A 19,798-nucleotide genomic window follows, 5' to 3' on the forward strand; every position below is an offset into this window, starting at 1 on the left:
ACACACACACACACACATTTTCATCATCTAAGTTTACCAGAATTAATAGAACTGAACCGTTCAACTGAACATGTCATGATTAGTGATCAATGCAAAAGGTAAATACCCGTTGGAGACGGATCTTTTCTAAGCTTTTCTACCGGCCGACCTGTAGGTACGTGACTGGGACCCGCAAGGTCGGTGGTTCGATCCCCGGTGTAGCCACAATAAGATCCACACAGCCGTTGGGCCCTTGAGCAAGGCCCTTAACCCTGCATTGCTCCAGGGGAGGATTGTCTCCTGCTTAGTCTAATCAACTGTAAGTTGCTTTGAATAAAAGCGTCAGCCTAATGACATGTAATGTAACGTGAGCTGGTTTCTGTTATCATTCCTAAGCCAGATGACATCTTTGATTAGAAGTGATTAGAGGGGGCACTCAATGGGACTCAATGGGACTCAAAAAGCTCCCTAAATGGTAAATGGTTGGCATTTATATAGCGCCTTTATCCAAAGCGCTGTACAATTGATGCTTCTCATTCACTCATTCATACACACACTCACACACTGACGGCGATTAGCTGCCATGCAAGGCGCCGACCAGCTACTACTTTATGCCAAACCTGTCATATGCCATAATTCCAGCGATGACAACTAAACAGAAAAAAGAGGGGAAACTATCTGTGTGCTTCACTATTCGGGTGCTATAGTAAACTAATAAACTAATGGTCACTTAATTTGGGTAGTTTAGATTTAATCACGTAACTAACTCGCTAACGTTATGTCCTATTTTCCTGTTCTATAGCTCCGTCTCCCTATGCTGTCCCTGATTGCTTGCTTCGTTTCAGCGAAGTAAGGTACATGACTAGGACCCGGAAGGTTTGTGTTTCAAGCCCCAGTGTAGCCATGATAAAATTCCACAGCTGTTGGGGCCCTTGAGGGCACTGCTCCAGGGGGGATTGTCCCCTGCTTAGTCTAATCCACTGCAAGTCACTTTGGATAAAAGCATCAGCTAAATGCCAAATTATGAAATGCAATGACAGATCTAATAGCACTGGCCTTTGACCTATTATCTTTCTGCTGGAACAGTGCTGGTCATTATTCTCATCTGAGGTGTTGCCAGTTCACATCGTGCACTGAAGCCTTCTGGGACTCGCATGAAAGCAGGATGCCTGTTTTGCGAAAAAACAACACGCCACGGCCACCGCTGCTCCGGTGCTGTAGCGTGATAAAGGCCGAGGCAAGAAGAAAACGCCGTCATTACGAGCGGCTGTGCTCTGTGTGTCTGTGTCGCCATGCCAACAGAATACCACTTCCTTAGAGCGTCGTGCAGAGCACGATCCGGCCCGGGTGGGCTGCTGCGTCTGCTGGTCTCGGGCCTGTTTTTCACATCTGTGAGTCAGTGCGAGCGGTTTCTCGGCTCTGGAAACCACACGCCTCGTTCTCAAGGCCCGCGGAAGGAAACTACACTGCAGTCCTCCAGGGTGAGACAAGATTACACTCATTATTTTAATATTATTTTTTGCAAATTATTATTTTAATGATGAACACTAATTGGCTCTGACCTGTCGGGGAGCGTAATATTTCTGCACATTTTTGCCAAATTCATGCAAAACATATCTATCATGAACTCGGGTTCCTATATTAATATGTAACATTTCAAGTTCAATTATCGCTGTTGGCAAATGCATGCACAGGATGATTCATTAATTAACAGCCTTGATATTGGGTTTTTATTCTCGTCCTTTTTTTTTAAAGCTGAAAATGTTCTAGGGAGTCTTCCAGAACCACGAGAGGCAGCGCTCATCGCCGGAAGCGAAACGTGGAGAAGTTGTGAAGTTCTCTGGGGCGAAGGGTGAGAGCGCACGGCGGGAGTCCATTAGAGCCGGCTCATCAGTGCTCGACGTCACAACATCAGGCTGTTTTTCTCACCAATCAACTGCAGCCAATCACATGTCGGGGCTCTGGACAAAAAACACGGTGAAACACATTTTGGCCGACCACGTCAAGTGTCCCCCATGCAGGTAGAGACACAGGTGAGCTCTGTCAGAGAAATGCAGGTAGAGACACAGGTGAGCTCTGTCAGAGAAATGCAGGTAGAGACACAGGTGTGATCTGTCAGAGAAATGCAGGTAGAGACACAGGTGAGCTCTATCAGAGAAATGCAGGTAGAGACACAGGTGTGATCTGTCAGAGAAATGCAGGTAGAGACACAGGTGAGCTCTGTCAGAGAAATGCAGGTAGAGACACAGGTGTGATCTGTCAGAGAAATGCAGGTAGAGACACAGGTGAGATATGTCAGAGAAATGCAGGTAGAGACACAGGTGTGATCTGTCAGAGAAATGCAGGTAGAGACACAGGTGTGATCTGTCAGAGAAATGCAGGTAGAGACACAGGTGAGCTCTGTCAGAGAAATGCAGGTAGAGACACAGGTGTGATCTGTCAGAGAAATGCAGGTAGAGACACAGGTGAGATATGTCAGAGAAATGCAGGTAGAGACACAGGTGTGATCTGTCAGAGAAATGCAGGTAGAGACACAGGTGAGATATGTCAGAGAAATGCAGGTAGAGACACAGGTGTGATCTGTCAGAGAAATGCAGGTAGAGACACAGGTGAGCTCTGTCAGAGAAATGCAGGTAGAGACACAGGTGTGATCTGTCAGAGAAATGCAGGTAGAGACACAGGTGAGCTCTATCAGAGAAATGCAGGTAGAGACACAGGTGTGATCTGTCAGAGAAATGCAGGTAGAGACACAGGTGAGCTCTGTCAGAGAAATGCAGGTAGAGACACAGGTGTGATCTGTCAGAGAAATGCAGGTAGAGACACAGGTGAGATATGTCAGAGAAATGCAGGTAGAGACACAGGTGTGATCTGTCAGAGAAATGCAGGTAGAGACACAGGTGTGATCTGTCAGAGAAATGCAGGTAGAGACACAGGTGAGCTCTGTCAGAGAAATGCAGGTAGAGACACAGGTGTGATCTGTCAGAGAAATGCAGGTAGAGACACAGGTGAGATATGTCAGAGAAATGCAGGTAGAGACACAGGTGTGATCTGTCAGAGAAATGCAGGTAGAGACACAGGTGAGATATGTCAGAGAAATGCAGGTAGAGACACAGGTGTGATCTGTCAGAGAAATGCAGGTAGAGACACAGGTGAGATATGTCAGAGAAATGCAGGTAGAGACACAGGTGAGATATGTCAGAGAAATGCAGGAAGAGACACAGTTGTGATCTGTCAGAGAAATGCAGGTAGATGTAAGGTTAATGAGTGCACCCTTACAGAGACTGTTCTGTAATAATGACACTACAGTTTTTTACAATCGTTTTCACACTTGTCTCATTACCATGTCCACTTTTTCAAAACACTTAACACATTCACCATATCATTAGACTATGTGAACTAAACTGTGGATATTTTTGCATTGCTTTCATACTAAAGGCATTCAATCACCACTTCTTCCAAAATTCATGAATACCTCTCTCAGTCAGTGTTCACTACCAGCAAATGTTTGTACAAATACAGCAACTTTTGCAGACATTTAGATACTCTGTTCAAAACAGTTAACTTTCAGTTCAAAACCCAATAAAATTCTGAAAAATGAAACTATATGCTTGAAATACATAAGAAAGCATTCTGATTTGAGCAGAAAGTTTATTCAGTTTATAAATTTTTTTTGTTTGCAGCCTTGTTACCATCTATACAAAAGTGATCATACTTGCATTGAAATGTGCATGTATATAGGGAAAATATAGATGTAGTTGTCACTGAAGAGATTTTTCCACTATTACTGCTGTATATGTACTGTTGAAACATCGGGCTGTCATTTCAGTGAACAACCTACCAAGGTGTTTGTTGTTTGTGCCCTGTTACCACATATACAAAAGGGGCCACCTTTGGATTGGCATTTGCATTCTTTAGCCTTGGTGGGGAAAATGGATGCAGCCAGAAGCAGAGGAAGAAGACGTCGCGGAAGAGCATCAACCAAACCAAGTTCAATTGATGTGTATATTACAGCAGTACTGTGATTTCAGAAGCAGATGTATCAGTGCACATTTGTCTTTGACTCACTACAGGACCCAGCGGTTACCTCACACAGTCACACAGGGGGGAAGGGGAAGAATGTTTACGCCTCAACAGGAGGATACAATAGTTGGGATGGTCATTGTCAATAACAGCATCAGGCTAAGAGAAATATGCAACAACATAATCGCAGACAACAACATATTTCCAAACATTGACACTACAACCATTCAGGATGAAACAGTTGTACACTGTCCCCTTTGACAGGAACTCTGAGGGTGTCAAGGAGCTCAGATACCAATATGAAGTTTATGAAGGTATATGTGAAGGTTGGACATGGTATTGAGACAAGGAACAATATGAAGTTTATGAAGGTATATGTGAAGGTTTAGGACCACCACCCACATGAACAGATGTCACTTCTAGATGCAATGGCTGCTGGGTGTATGGACATAACAGTGGAACACATCCAGGGCTGGAAAAGGCACGCAAAGAGATGTTTTCCTCGGTGTATAGCAAGAGATAACATTTGGAGTGATGTTGATGAAAATCTATAGCCAAATGCAGAGGACAGGATGGATGGGCCAGGCCAACAGTAGACTTCTGATACTGATAGGCAGACAATATATGTGCAAATTACTGTATATAGTGAAAATATAGCTTTTTGGTATGTATTTGTTATTGATTGTAATGTACTTTGAGTAATTGATTGTATTGTATTTTTCTTTTCTGAATTACAGTATATTGCACTGTGAGAACAAATGTCAAAATACTCTAAACCCTTTGAAGAATACTGTTGCTTTTGTGATTTGTTTCTTTATCATATATTCTTTTATGTTACCGAGTAAAAATTTGGGATTCTGGGTAAATAGTAAAACATTCATTCATTTACAGTTTACTGTAAATTTACCACACTTAGTCATGCCATCTATTGTGAGAGGCAAACCAACAGATCAAAAGTTTCTTTAGCTACTTGGCTTGAAATATTTGTGGATGCAAAAATAGAGGAAAGGGAAACACATAATATATGTATTTAGCAATGCTCCAAGTTGTTTGTGTTTTGTAGTTCATTGTACATTGAGTGACAAAGTAGTCTTATGGAGGAAAGCATGCGCTATAGTTATGGCAGCAAGAGTCACTTTTGGGTGAAATATTAAGTGTTTTGGTGGTTGAAGTGCATTTTGCACCAAAGGTTAACTGATGTGCTCAGGTGTGTGTTTCAAAAGCACACTGTGTGAAGAGTTTTGAAAAAGAGGACATGGTATTGAGACAAGTGTGAAAACGATTGTAAAAAACTGTAATAAATAACAATAATCCTGACCAGAAAACAATGTGTGGAAGGGATCCATAAATACATGCGATGTGTGTGTGTGTGTGTGTGTGTGTGTGTGTGTGTGTGTCTGTGTGTGTGTCTGTGTGTGTGTGTGTGTCTGTGTGTGTGTGTGTGTGAGGGAGTACTGCTTGTCTGCTTGTGAGCAAGTTTGTGTATGCCTGTGTGTGTGGGAAGTGGGTGGATGTTTACTGTTCTAAGCTGTATAAAATGGATACTAGGTAAAAAAAAATAACATAGAAGGCCTTGTAAGTGACTCTGGATCAGATAATAATCCCTGTAATGTAATAAATGTGTGTGTGTGTCTGTGTGTGTGTCTGTGTGTGTCTGTGTGTGTGTGTGTCTGTATGTGTCTGTGTGTGTCTGTGTGTGCGTGTGTCTGTGTGTCTGTGTGTGTGTGTGTGTGTGTGTGTCTGTGTGTGTGAGTGTGTGTGTGTGTGTGTGTCTGTATGTGTCTGTGTGTGTGTGTGTCTGTGTGTGTGTGTGTGTGTGGAGGGGGTGGATGTTTGGTGTTCCAAGAGAACATATTATTCCAGTTGAGGAGTTTGATGGGTGTCCTTGAGACCCAAGACATCACAAGCCGACACACACACACACACACACACACACACAGCTCTGAGTGCGATACGGTGTGACCCTCCCTGGCACAGCCGGGGTGTGTATAAAGACGTCTCAGGGCCGAGAGCTCTGAGTGACCACAGCTGAAGTTTACACTAAATACAGCCACTGCTCCCTGGAACTCCCTAAAGAAAAGAATTTGGTGCCGAAATCTGAGAATGCTGTGACTGCCTGGACCGAGCCCCCCGCTCCGTGGCAGGCTGGTACGAGTGGTGCTTGTTCCACCCCTGGTTCTTCAGGTGAGTCTGTCTTCAGTGCGACCTCATGACGCAAGAGAGGCTTGAGTGAAATTTTGTGGTAGACCACGGGGAGAGGACTGTGTTAATCGGAACTGCATTTGCTGCTTCTCTCACGGGTGGGCGGGCTGACCTACATGAGGGAGAGAGAGTTGACATTATAATATGTACCACATACAGTTCTGTGCAGAAGTCTTAGGCACTTTCAAAAACAATTCAATGAAAGGTCTTAAATAAATGTACTATACATTTTACACTACATTTTAGTAATTTGGCTGAATAGTTAAAAACAAAATCAAATCAATATTTTTTGTGACCACCCTTCGGCGTTAAAACTGCATCACTTCTCTGTGATAGCCAACGCTGTCCTGCAGTTCTATAAGACAATCAGCAGGGAGGTTGTTCCAAGCATGTTGGAGAACTTGCCACAGTTATTCTGCAGACTTTGGTTGGCTCCTTGCTTCTGAGCTCAGACAGCCTTGATCAGGTTTTTGTGTAAAATGTAGTCAATTGCTTACAGTAATGTGTTACATGTTTTAATTAAATACAAAAATGTCTCTGTAAAATAAAATCTTTTAGAAAATGAATATTTGGAAATCTCAAATGTGTTCTTTTATACTAACACACAAAAAAATAAACATATATACAATAAAGACTAAGACTGAAGGTGCCTAAGACTTCTGCACAGTACTGTATATAATATAGAATTTGTGGGAAACGTGGCCTTCAGTGTACACTCGCGTGTGTGTGTGCGTATGTGTGTGGGAGTGAGATATGACAGAGAGGTCAGATGTACCACCTATGGAATATAGAAAGCTTTATATCAGAAAGTTTGTCTTCAATGTGCACTCAGAGGCAGCCTGTAGCGTAGCGGTAAATGACTGGGACCCGCAAGGTCAGCGGTTCTAATCCCGGTGTAGCCACAATAAGATCCGCACAGCCGCTGGGCCCTTGAGCAAAGGCCCTTAACCCTGCATTGCTAATTAGACTGGATAAGAGCATCTGCCAAATGCCATTAATGTAATGTAATGTAATGTAATGTAATGTACACTCATACCCGTGTGTGTGTTCAGTGCCGTGCTGATGAACTGTAGTACCTGATCCTGCCAGAGGGTGGTGCTGATGAGCAGAAAAGTTCACTGGCAAGTGATGCAGCCATTTCCCACCATGAAGAAGAGAACGATGGAAGACTCCGGTTTGGCACACATGAAAATGAACCTCAATAACATCATTCAGGTACGTATTACACTCATGGCACTTGATGGAGTATCACTTTGGTCTGTCATTTAGTGTGAAACAGTCTGAATGGCAGAATCGTTACCGTCAAATAATAATCTTTATTTTTATACTGTAGCACTTTTCAAAACAAACAAAGTGCTTTACACAGATGGAATTAAAAGGAAAACGCATGAACATGATTTAACCCATTCTTTTATCCAGCAGCAGTGTACATGTGGCTGAGATTTACAATGTGATTTCTCTTGTGTACGTTTTTTATTTTTTTTTTACAAAAAAATGTATTACAGTATCTTCTGTATAACTGATTTATTTCCAGGCAAATTGGCAGTGCTGTTACCACAAAAATTAATTTAAAACACAAAATTAAATTGACCCCTCAGAGTACTGATTTTATGATGATTCGCTCAAGTGCAGATAGGGAAGAGGAAGTCAACTGACCCAAGGAAGTAAACTTCGAGTGTGTGTGTGTGTGTTAGTGAGTGTGCGTGTGTGTGTGTGTGTGTGTGTTCGTGAGAGTCCGTGTGTGTGTGCTCGCACATATATGTGTGCTTGTGTGTGTACATCTCCGACCACTTCACCATGAAGACACTCTGTGGCCACGTCTTCCTGTTCGGACTTCTGTGCCATCTGTTCCCAGGTAAAAAAGACCGGATTGAACCCTGTTAAATGAAGATTCATGTTCAGTTCATGGTTTTAAATGTACATTTAACAATCTAAATACCACATGCAGTGTTAAAGCAACTGCATTGTTGTTAGGGGGGTGTAAGGGCATAAGTCTTTCCTTACAGTTATGGAATATATTTGAAAATATATAGAAATAAATAAGAGTATCAACAGAGTGTAATTTTTGTATTGTAATACTTAAAGAAATCTATATTTATGGAGAATTTAGCACTTATTATATAGCAATATATTGGCAAATATGCTAACTATTGCTGCTTTCAGTCAATATGTTACGTTGTCATAAATTACATTCATCACATCCACATGAATCCATATAATTCTTCCATATCACAATATCTGATTTTAAGGCTGATGTACGATATTCAAGTATTGATCGGCCAGTCTTAACAGAATTAGGAATGCTAATGAATGATTAATGACTGATAATTTGCTGTTAAGAATTTGATCGATCAAATTAAATGTGAATGAAAACTGATCAAGGAAATTCCTTAAAATTAGCAGAATGTTTAGGGTGTTACATTACGGACTTCTGCTTCTTATTATTATATTCCTCCTTCTCTCCTTCTCCCTCCTCCTCCTCCTCCTCTCCCTCCTCCACCTCCTCCTCCTCTCCCTCCTCCTCCTACTCCTCCTCCTCTCCCTCCTCCTCTTCTCCCTCCACAACCTCCTTCTCCTCCTCCTCCTCTCCCCCCTCCTCCTCCTCTCCCTCCTTCTCCTCTCTTCTTCTCCTCCTCCACTCCTTCCTCCTCCACCACCTCCTTCTTCTCCTCCTCCTCTCCCTCCTCCTCCTTCAACTCTCCCTCTTCCTCCTCTCCTTCTCCCTCCTCCTCCTCCTCCTCTCCCTCCACCACCTCCTTCTTCTCCTCCTCCTTTCCCTCCTCCTCCTCCTTCTCCTCTCCCTGCTCCTCTCTCTCCTCCTCCTCCTCCTCCTCTCCCTCAGTGGCCCGCCCCGGCCGCATCGTGTACGGCTTCATCGGGCGGAGCGTCACCCTGCCGTGCCGGTACGACGCCGGTTACTATGGCGCCCTGCACATGTGCTGGGGGCGGGGCTACGTGCCGAGCAGGGGCTGCAACAACGAGGTGGTGTCCACGGACGGCCGGGCGGTGACCTACAGCCAGTCGCGCAGGTACGTCCTGCTCGGGCGCCTGTCCTCCGGGGACGTCTCCCTCACCATCCGGGACACCGTCGGCAGCGACGCCGGGATCTACGGGTGCCGCGTGCACATCCCGGGGCTGTTTAACGACCAGAAGGAGGCGGTCCACCTGATCCTGACCGCAGGTGAGTGCCGCAGGTGTGTGAGCACAACACCGGGATGTACACCCGCTCAAATGACGTTATACTGGCCTTATGCAATACCTTTGTCAGAGAACACAGTTCTGCGGACCGTACTACAAGAACGATGTAGAGGTGCTGGAAAAAGGTTCAGAGAAGGGCAACCAGATTGTTTCCTGGTCTAAAAGATAAGAAGTTATGAGGAAAGACTTAATCTCTTTAATTTTAGGAAAAGGAGTCTTAGGGGTGATTTGATTTTGATTTTAAATTCATTAAAGGGATTAACAAAGTGATCTATGTGCGATTCTTCAGGGCGAGCTTAGGTAACAGGACAAGGGGGCATCCATGGAAATTGGATAAGGATAATTTCATTCATTCATTCAATTATCCTGAACAGGGTCGCAGGGGGGCTGGAGCCTATCCCAACATACATTGGGCAAAAGGCAGGAATACACCCTGGACAGGTCGCCAGTCCATCACAGGGCACAAACACCATTCACTCACACACTCTACCTACAGGCAATTTAGACTCTCCAATCAGCCTAACCTGCATGTCTTTGGACTGTGGGAGGAAACCCATGCAAACACGGGGAGAACATGCAAACTCCGCACAGAGAGGCCCCGGCCGACGGGCATTCGAACCCAGGACCTCCTTGCTGTGAGGCGGCAGTGCTAACCACTGCACCATCCGTGCCACCTACATAAGGATAATTTCCGCTCCAATAATAGACTTTTGTTTTCCAGTTCCTTGATTCAATTAAAATGTATTTCCTGAACTGAAATCAAATTGGCCCCATCCGTAGAAAGCGAGTTGGTAGTGTTTGATGTGCAGTATCCTTCCAAAATGATTAACTGGTTGAATTGTGTCAATATGTTTCCCAGCACCTCCTACAACAAAAGCTCCTACTACAACTACAACAGAAGATCCTTCTACAACTACAACAGAATATCCAACAACAACACAAGCTCCTACTACAACTACACCAGAAGATCCTTCTACAACTACAACAGAAGATCCAACAACAACAGAAGATCCAACTACAACAGAAGATCCTACTACAACAGAATATCCTACTACAGTAGAAGATCCTATTACAACAGAAACTCCTGTGCCCACAGAGAGAGAGACCACTGAAAGTCCAACTACAGGTAAGGCCTCAAGCACAGACTCCAGAACGGACTTTAAGCAACTTTGTCTCTGCAGTCTGTAGATTGGAGACTGTACTTTTGAGACATCAAAGCTTTAAGAAGTTCCAGGGCCTAAATGTAGTTTGTTTCCCTTATATTTCAATACGTTGCAGTTATTTTGGGTACTGACGTTTAATTTCAGGTATTCGGTTTCATAAAACTGGGCGGCACGGATGGTGCAGTGGGTAGCACTGCCGCCTCACAGCAAGGAGGTCCTGGGTTCGAATCCCCGTCGGCCGGGGCCTCTCTGTGTGGAGTTTGCATGTTCTCCCCGTGTCTGCGTGGGTTTCCTCCGGGTACTCTGGTTTCCTCCCACAGTCCAAAGACATGCAGGTTAGGCCGATTGGAGAGTCTAAAATTGCCCATAGGTATGAGTGTGTGAGTGAATGGTGTGTGTGCCCTGCGATAGACTGGTGACCTGTCCAGGGTGTATTCCTGCCTTTCGCCCAATGTATGCTGGGATAGGCTCCAGCCCCCCTGCGACCCTGTTCAGGATAAGCGGGTTCAGATAATGGATGGATGGATGGATGGATGGGTTTCATAAAACAGTATACAGCAAAGAGAAATACCATGTTGATAACTGACAAAATGGAAACGGATGAACTCACCCTCTCCGTAGGAGGCCGTCTTCAGACCCACGCCAGGCCCCTCTTCAACCCATAACACACGATCAGACGCTGTCCTGCTTCTCCCTTTTAATTTGGATCAGTTAGTTCGGTTATTTTAAAAAAAGAAAAGGGTCCTACGCAAAAATGTAAAACAAACAAACGAATGAAAGCAAGCAGTATAAACAAGGACAAATAAATTTATCGGAGGTGACGTTTAATGAAATATTATGAAAAACGACGCAATCCTCTAGCTGAGTGGATAACTATTTATCCTTCCATTGTTGTAAAATAATAATCTGGGCCTCTCGGGCAAAAAAAAATGAAACAATAACAAACGTTTAAAACAACCGCCACTACCATCACCCAAGTTTTTCCTCTCGGAAAGCTGCGACATTCGCAACAGAAAGTAAAAAAAAAGGAAAAGCGTTCAGAGCCGTTAGACACTCTCACGTCACAGTGACGCCCCAGATTAAAACAAATTGACAACTGAAAATCACATTGTAATTTTTATTACGTCAATAAAACCTCATGTGGTGTTGTTCTTGGAATAGACCAGTTATGTTCCCTCGTGTTTCCAACATTATATATCTTTTTTTGTCAATGTAATAAAATGTCCAATTTTAATTAAATATTGGCCAAATGTGTCCTGTAAACATGAAATAGGTATATCTGTGTCCCTTATATAGAGTGCACATGTGTCTCATTTCTGTGTTTCCATGGACACCAGACATTTCTACATCCTATTGGCCGGCTGACCCAGAAACTACAGACACACTGACCACAGATACGCCCACAGAAGGTACAGTATTTTTCAGATGCATAGCATTGATGCACAGCACTGAAAAATTCAGTGGATAAACCATATATTTGCTATTGGTTTGTTCTCACGCGAGGAACATGTCTTACTCTGTATGCAGGTGACTGGTACTATTCGACGGAAAGTCCAACTGTGGAGCAGACCTCTGAGAACTCCACCTGGTTGGGTCTGAAGGTACGGTGGCAGACAGGGACATGGGCTTGTAGCCGAGATGCTGTGGCTTTAAGTCCTAGTGGAGATGCTGCAGGTTTAACTCCTAGTGGAGATGCTGCAGGTTTAACTCCTAGTGGAGATGCTGCAGGTTTAACTCCTAGTGGAGATGCTGCGGGTGTAACTCCTATTGGACATGCTGCAGGTTTAACTCCTAGTGGAGATGCTGCAGGTTTAACTCCTAGTGGAGATGCTGCAGGTTTAACTCCTAGTGGAGATGCTGTGGGTGTAACTCCTAGTGGAGATGCTGCCGGTTTAACTCCTAGTGGAGATGCTGCAGGTTTAACTCCTAGTGGAGATGCTGCAGGTTTAACTCCTAGTGGAGATGCTGCAGGTTTAAGTCCTAGTGGAGATGCTGTGGGTGTAACTCCTAGTGGAGATGCTGCCGGTTTAACTCCTAGTGGAGATGCTGCAGGTTTAAGTCCTAGTGGAGATGCTGCAGGTTTAACTCCTAGTGGAGATGCTGCAGGTTTAAGTCCTCGTGGAGATGCTGCAGGTTTAAGTCCTAGTGGAGATGCTGCAGGTTTAACTCCTAGTGGAGATGCTGCAGGTTTAACTCCTAGTGGAGATGCTGCGGGTGTAACTCCTAGTGGAGATGCTGCAGGTTTAACTCCTAGTGGAGATGCTGCAGGTTTAACTCCTAGTGGAGATGCTGCAGGTTTAACTCCTAGTGGAGATGCTGTGGGTGTAACTCCTAGTGGAGATGCTGCAGGTTTAACTCCTAGTGGAGATGCTGCAGGTTCAACTTCTAGTGGAGATGCTGTGTGTTTAACTCCTAGTGGAGATGCTGCAGGTTTAACTCCTAGTGGAGATGCTGCAGGTTTAACTCCTAGTGGAGATGCTGCTGTGCACCTGTGGAGGTCAGGCAAGGGACAGATGTGAGAAAAAACCTGTATTTACCCTCAAAAAGCAGAAGAAGCTTGCTTGCAGAGTATCCAAGGTTGAAAAACAGAAAACGATCTCCCAGGCTTTGCACAATAGCTGTAGAATATGCTAGCATGAGTGTGGCATGGTATTGAACCACAAAGGGAAGTCAGAAAATCTGTGCTAGTCTGAGAATCACAGAGACTCTGTTCACGTGTATTCTCTCCCTGCCGCTTCAATAAACAATGCACTTTTTGAAGCAGCACCAGAAATTCAGTGGGGACTATTTTTTCCATGACACACCCTTGAGCAAAGTACTTAACAGATCGTCAGTTGTATTGTTGGCAGAAAAACATTAGGTTGCTGTGGATAAGATGTGATAAAAAATGTGATGTAATATTTAATGTTATAGCTGCTCGCTCACCTGTTCCACGGGACATTTGAAAATCACTCTTACAACTAGCTTATAACCTGGTGTACAACCTGCTTACAACGTGGTCATGACTCAATTCCTCAGGCGCTGATCCCCGGCCCCTATCTGCTTTGGAGTCTGGCTTCGGCCCTGGTCTTGCTGGCGGTTGTGGCGGCTGCAGTCGGCGCACACATACGTGAGTGTGTCCTCCGCGCACACGGCCATGTTCCCCTCTCTATTCCATCTGTATAGGGGCGACATGGTTCAGGCAGTAAGAGCAGTCGTCTGGCAGTCAGAGGGTTGCCGGTTCGATCTCCCGCCCGGGCTGTGTCGAAGTGTCCTTGAGCAAGACACCTAACCCCCAAATGCTCCTGACAAGCTGGTCGGGGCCTTGCATGGCAGCCAATCGCCGTCGGTGTGTGAGTGTGTGTATGAATGGGTGAATGAGAAGCATCAATTGTACAGCGCTTTGGATAAAGGCGCTATATAAATGCCAACCATTTACCATTTACCATCTGTGCTCAAGGGGCCACAGCAGCTCAGGAGGTAAGAGTGGTCCGGTTGCCGGGTTGAACCCCCAATTGGTCCCGATGAGCTGGTCGGTGCCTTGCATGGCAGCCAATCGCCGTTGGTGTGTGAGTGTATGTGTGTGTGTGTGTGTGTGTGTGTGTGAGAAAGGGTGAATGAGAAGCATCAATTGTACAGAGCTTTGGATGAAGGCGCGATATATAGGTAGACCATTGACTATTTTACCATTTAGTTAAAAACAAAAATACTAATGTACTGTACAGAAATTAAGTGAGCACTATTATTAGTATTCATATTATTTATCCCCCGGTTGGCCGGGGCCTCTCTGTGCGGAGTTTGCATGTTCTCCCCGTGTTTGCGTGGGCTTCCTCCGGGTACTCCGGTTTCCTCCCACAATCCAAAGACATGCAGGTTAGGCAGGTTAGGCTGATTGGAGAGTCTAAAATTGCCCATAGGTATGAGTGTGTGAGTGACTGGTGCGTGTGCCCTGCGATGGACTGGCGACCTGTCCAGGGTGTATTCTGCCTTTCGCCCAATGTATGCTGGGATAGGCTCCAGCCCCCCTGTGACCCTGTTCAGGATAAGCAGGTTAAGATAGTGAATGAATGAATGAATGAATGAATGAATTATGTAATACAGGTGACAATATTATGTGACAAAGAATACTAAAATACTTAATTCCCAGGTCTCTTGAAAGATCTGAGACAAACTGTGATTTTTGATTTTCCATGCGACTCATGTCTGAAAATATTTACATTTCTCTCTTCCATACCACAGGAAAGAAGCAGAAAGCAGGCAGTTTTAAGATGTGAGTACCCCTGGCCCTGAGTGAATCATACCCAGTTACACCCAGGATCAATGTGACCACCTCGTTGTGACTGTAAATGACATTACATTAAGATATGCAGGAGACACTTTTATCCAGAAAGACCCACATACCGTAAGGGCATAAGCAAAAATTTAGACTCCAGTATCGGAGCGGAAAATGAAACTATTAGTTCTTACCTTTAAAAATAAATCACAGGTAAGCAATGAATCAGCTAGCTGGTGCTGTTAGACCTAAGTCCATTTGTATTTAAAATGCATGGGTGGCCAACTAAATGGAATGTCAATTTAACATAGTTAAACAGTAACCGTTTGTTCTGAATTTCTGTATGTTCACACTAGGACTCGGAACAGTACTGTCCTCTCAGGTCCACTTTTGCACGTGTTCTTGTGTTTGATTTGCACTTTGTCGTATGTCGCTCTGGATAAGAGCGTCTGCTAAATGCCGCCGTAATGTAAAAAATGTAATGTTTGCAAACATGGTCGCACATGCCCTGCAAGTGGTTTAAGTTGCAGTTCAGAGGACCTGCTGACCGCTGTCGTCCTCAGTGTCCTCAGTCTGGACCCGCGTCACAGCGTCCGTTATTCCCAGCAGACCGTGGGAGACCAGCGGCTCCACGCTCCTCGCGACCCCTGACCCCCTCCTGGAGATGGACACCAGGAAGATGGAGATGAAGAACATGGTCCAGGTGGAGGAGGACGAGAATGCCGAAGAACGATGCCCCTGACGGGATCAGGAGACGAAGACTCAAGCGATTATTCTCCTACGACCGTCAATTTCATCCATGTTCCTCTCCAAAAATGTCCCAATGTAGCATTGGGTTTGCTGAAGCCTCAAAGTATATAAATCAATCATTTGTTATTTAGCTGACGTTTTTATCCAAAGCTACTTGCAGGTGATTAGGCTTGGTGGGGGACGATCCCCCCTGGGCCAATGTGGGGATAAGGGCCTTGCACAAGGGCCCAACAGCTCTACTGATCTTATTGTGGCTACCCCGGGACTTGAACCACCAACCTCCCAGATTCCCTTCATGTAGCTTAACCACCAGGCCACAGTCAGCCCCCAAGTCCACTATGGGGCACATTTTTTTTCCCAGCAAGGTACAGCAAATCTAAAGAGGAACTGATCCCGAACTCTGACCTGGTTGAGTTTTGGTGTAAACGAGAGTACTTTTGCAATTATAAGCAAACTGAGAAAACATTCATTCATGTAGCAAATTCAGAGCACAAGAATTTGGTCTCTGTTTACCCCCCACCTCTGACATATGCATGGTTGGTATTAGCCTTTGTCGTTGTTGTACGAGTCTACTCACTAATGAACAGTATAATTATGCTGATATGATTATATATTCACATAAGTATAACGTGATTATGGCAAGAGATTGTGAAGAAAACAGACTTGAGTACAGCCAAGACACCCCACACTTCAAGATCAAGTTCTGTGGTTGAACATAATAATAATAATAATAATAATAATAATAATAATCGACTGCAAAGAAGATGAGAAACACTCGTCTGCTGTAGAAAATAATCTTTGATAACTATTGGAATTCCAAGATTCAGTGCTTTGCTTGGTTTTCTTTGAAGAAGAAGAAAAAGCTTCATGAAAAATGCCAATCATATTGAGCACATGTCAGCAGATTTGATTTGCTTAATGACATTTTATGAGCTTTTCCGCAATCAAATGAAATCACATCATTTAATTCCGATGATTACATTTAATTAAGTCATTGACTCTAATCCATGGAACCTATGTAGAAATGTTAAAACCTGTTGTCCCGTTGAATCATTGAGATGGATGAATGGATGAGAAAGAATGGGTGATTCTGATGGCTAAATAGCTGTTCTCAGGTTTTCTTAGAGGGAAACAGGCCTTAAACCTTAAAAGATTCAGTTCCTCTTTTATTGGTTATTCAGAAATAAAAGTAAAAGTGTTTCAGTAGCCTGGGATTTTTTGTGAGTCAGAATGAAGGACCTACATTGTCTGATATGTCAAACAAAACAAAACAAACAAAAAAATGCTTGTCAACAAAAACATTTTCGTTTCAAGAGTGAGGAAAATCGGTAGCTTAAATATCAGCAAACAAGGGTAGTCTGTAGTCACAGACAGTAAAGCAGAAAAGGGATTGTGTTGTGGGTTATCTTTAGGGGAAATGCGGTCAGTGACTGTGGTTGTGGTGACCAGGCTGTGGTGACCAGGGTCGACAGCTCGGAGGAATGAAATATATACTTAATTCTGCCAATGACAGCCATTCAGCAAATATATGAATTTCAAACCAAGCTGTTAGCAGTTCTGCTAATGAGGGAAAACATTTTGCTTGTGGTTTGTGAAGAGGAACACTATTTGTATTGTCCAGTTCAACTCCCCCCAAACACCACCAATTTCCCTCCCTGGATATGACCAGTTCTGTCCAGTTTAGAGGATGTTTCTTTGCCAGCCTGTTAGCAAAGTGCTAGCGGAGGCAAGAAACCGGAGAATGAGGAAATTCTGCTCCTAAATGTTGACTGGCCATTAACACCTCTGTGGTCCTGGTAATACTGCCCCGTGGGTACTGGATTCCCATTACTGCTGAATGCCTGGAGACACCTTACAGACAGCAGAGAATATTTCTGAACACATTCACCTCACTTTCCTCCTGTTAGACAATTACATTTTAACTTCGCAAATAATGCTAACAGCTCATGAGTGAATCAATGAATCATAAAGCTATTATGTAGTATGTAGATTAGATGCATATCACTCTCTGACGTATGCTCAGAAACATATGAATTAGGTATTTTTTTTAGGTTTTCACATAAGGAATGCGGTTAGAGTTTGAGTTTGAGTATGACCTCAAAGAATATAATGTTTATTCAGTGTCTTGACCAGAGTATATTGAGTATACAAATGCTAGCACTGTACTATGCAATGCTAGTGTATGGATATTTGGATTGCACCTACCTGATTCAGTCCACCCAGGGGAGAAAACAGAACAAATTGGACTTACTGGGTTATTACACAAGGTATTATGAACCGACAGGACTTGAGAAGTGTCTGGAATCAGATGGCAAGACCACACATTTAAATTGTCCGCAAATAAGTTTTTTGCATTTTAAAATAGTCATAAGAATAACAACAATCAGATGAATAAGTAATTATGCATTTCTTTGGCACGGGTCTGTACCCTGTGTGTATCTGGCAATATGATTTACTGGCATCAATGCAGTCATCGTTGGTCCATTCCCTACTCAAGGATTCTCCTGTGCAACAATAAGAGAACCAAATTCTCAGTTCAACTACTGTACCTGGGTAAATGAAGGCAAAACCCAACGACCTCTTCAGTACTGTATGTAGACTACTGTAGGTAGGATGGATTCACACTGTACAGGTAATGTACCTGTGACTAATATATGAATGTATGCATTGTACGGTACTGTAGCCATGGCAACTGCATGTGGCTGCAGAGCCATCAGGACGAGCTCTGCGATTGGTCCACCTGTGACAGAGGCTACTGTGCACCTGCTGCTGATGCCATTGATTCCTGTCCAATCGCCGATGGGTACTGCTATTGTAGGTGCAGTGGAAAGATGAGTAATGGGGGGAGACCATGGGGCAATGGGCCCAAAACCTGGTCCCAGGGGGATGCCTGTGTTTGCTGCTTCCTATTACAGCCGATCTCTTGTATTAGAGACCAGCTGTAAGCTATAACTTTGCATGTTTAAGTTTGACTAACAGTTAGTTATTCGAACACAACGCAGGTTTGGCTCATTGCCATTTGCCTCGTCTTTGAGCTCGTAATTTTCTACGAATCATTTACATTCGGCGAGCGGCGAGCGGCCCTCTACACTTTCTACACAGGTAAGACCCCACTTATTTCAGCTGTGAAAACATAATGTATAAAAGTAACCTTTTTCTAAAGGAGTCATCTTCCCACATTACACACTACACATTACAGAAAGTCAGCGCATTAGGTGATCTGGCTGATCACAGAGTAATCCAGTCCAGAGACGTGAACATGAGCCACTTACTCTTCATGGCACCCACCACTATTTCTGACACCATGCAGCTTTAATGCTTTAAGGTACGAGGGCGGCCTGTAGCACAGTGGTTAAGGTAAATGACTGGGACCCGCAAGGTCGGGGGTTCGAGTGTAGCCACAGTAAGATCCGCACAGCCGTTGGGCCCTTAAGCAAGGCCCTTAACCCTGCATTGCTCCAGGGGAGGATTGTCTCCTGCTTAGTCTAATCAACTGTACGTCGCTCTGGATAAGAGCGTTTGCCAAATGCCAGTAATGTAATGTAATGTAATGTAATGATGTCACAAATACGCATGTGTTTAGAACATTCTAAACTGAATGTTCTAATGCTGATGTAGCAATCACTGCTGGTGCAGGGCCAGCAACGCAGTTCTAGAACACTGAATTTAGAATTTAGAAAAAGAAAAGGCTTAAGAATGTAACGCATCCCTGAGCAGATAAAGTGTCTAATCAAGATCAATTAACAGATTACAGGTTACCATTCTAGGGTCGTAATGGTGCTTGGAAGGTGGTCGCCCCAGAAGCAGTTGGGGAACCCGTGTCGAAGGGGTTTTCCGTGGCCGAGTGATCTATTTAAGAAGCGGTCCTTCCTACAGATACTGGTGAACACCCTCCGAAGATACACCACGATAACCCACGCGGGTCACATGGTGTGGCTCTCGCCCAATCCGGACCCAGTTTCTCTCCCCAGGAAAGAGGAAGGGGACAGTGTGCAGGGTAAGTGAAAGTTGATGCTGTCAGCAGCCAGCTTTGTAGAAGCGAGAGTTCACCGGGGTTGCTGTCCTCATCCATAATGTGCAGATCAATGATTCAGCAGTATGGCATATCAACACGTAGCCACACAAGTTGTAATATTACTGACCGAGATCGCATATAGGGCTCGTAGCACTGTGACCCTCAATTTCACAATATGTTTGGAGTTTTCATGGGATAGGTTAGGATTGTGCCTTTATG

General features: G+C 44.2%; 1 protein-coding gene across 4 annotated transcripts; it reads left to right on the forward strand.

Annotated features, from left to right (window-relative positions):
* Positions 1-23: 23 nt before the first annotated feature.
* LOC133123152 (hepatitis A virus cellular receptor 1 homolog) lies at positions 24-16,770 on the forward strand. Of its 4 annotated transcripts, none has more exons than XM_061233452.1 (12): positions 24-1,460; positions 1,735-2,012; positions 6,076-6,183; positions 7,254-7,416; positions 7,834-8,056; positions 9,044-9,382; positions 10,259-10,525; positions 11,900-11,971; positions 12,090-12,163; positions 13,581-13,671; positions 14,781-14,811; positions 15,421-16,770. In XM_061233452.1, exons 5-12 carry the CDS (start codon positions 7,999-8,001, stop codon positions 15,554-15,556), a joined length of 1,068 nt encoding a protein of 355 aa, XP_061089436.1. In that variant the 5' UTR covers positions 24-1,460; positions 1,735-2,012; positions 6,076-6,183; positions 7,254-7,416; positions 7,834-7,998; the 3' UTR covers positions 15,557-16,770. The 4 variants fall into 4 exon arrangements, with proteins under 4 accessions (XP_061089436.1, XP_061089437.1, XP_061089435.1 ...); XM_061233453.1 differs by having other exon boundaries at positions 7,896-8,056; XM_061233451.1 differs by having other exon boundaries at positions 7,254-8,056.
* The last annotated feature ends 3,028 nt before the right edge of the window (positions 16,771-19,798 follow it).

This window comes from Conger conger, chromosome 3 (assembly GCF_963514075.1).
Source record: "Conger conger chromosome 3, fConCon1.1, whole genome shotgun sequence".
NCBI lineage: Eukaryota > Metazoa > Chordata > Actinopteri > Anguilliformes > Congridae > Conger > Conger conger.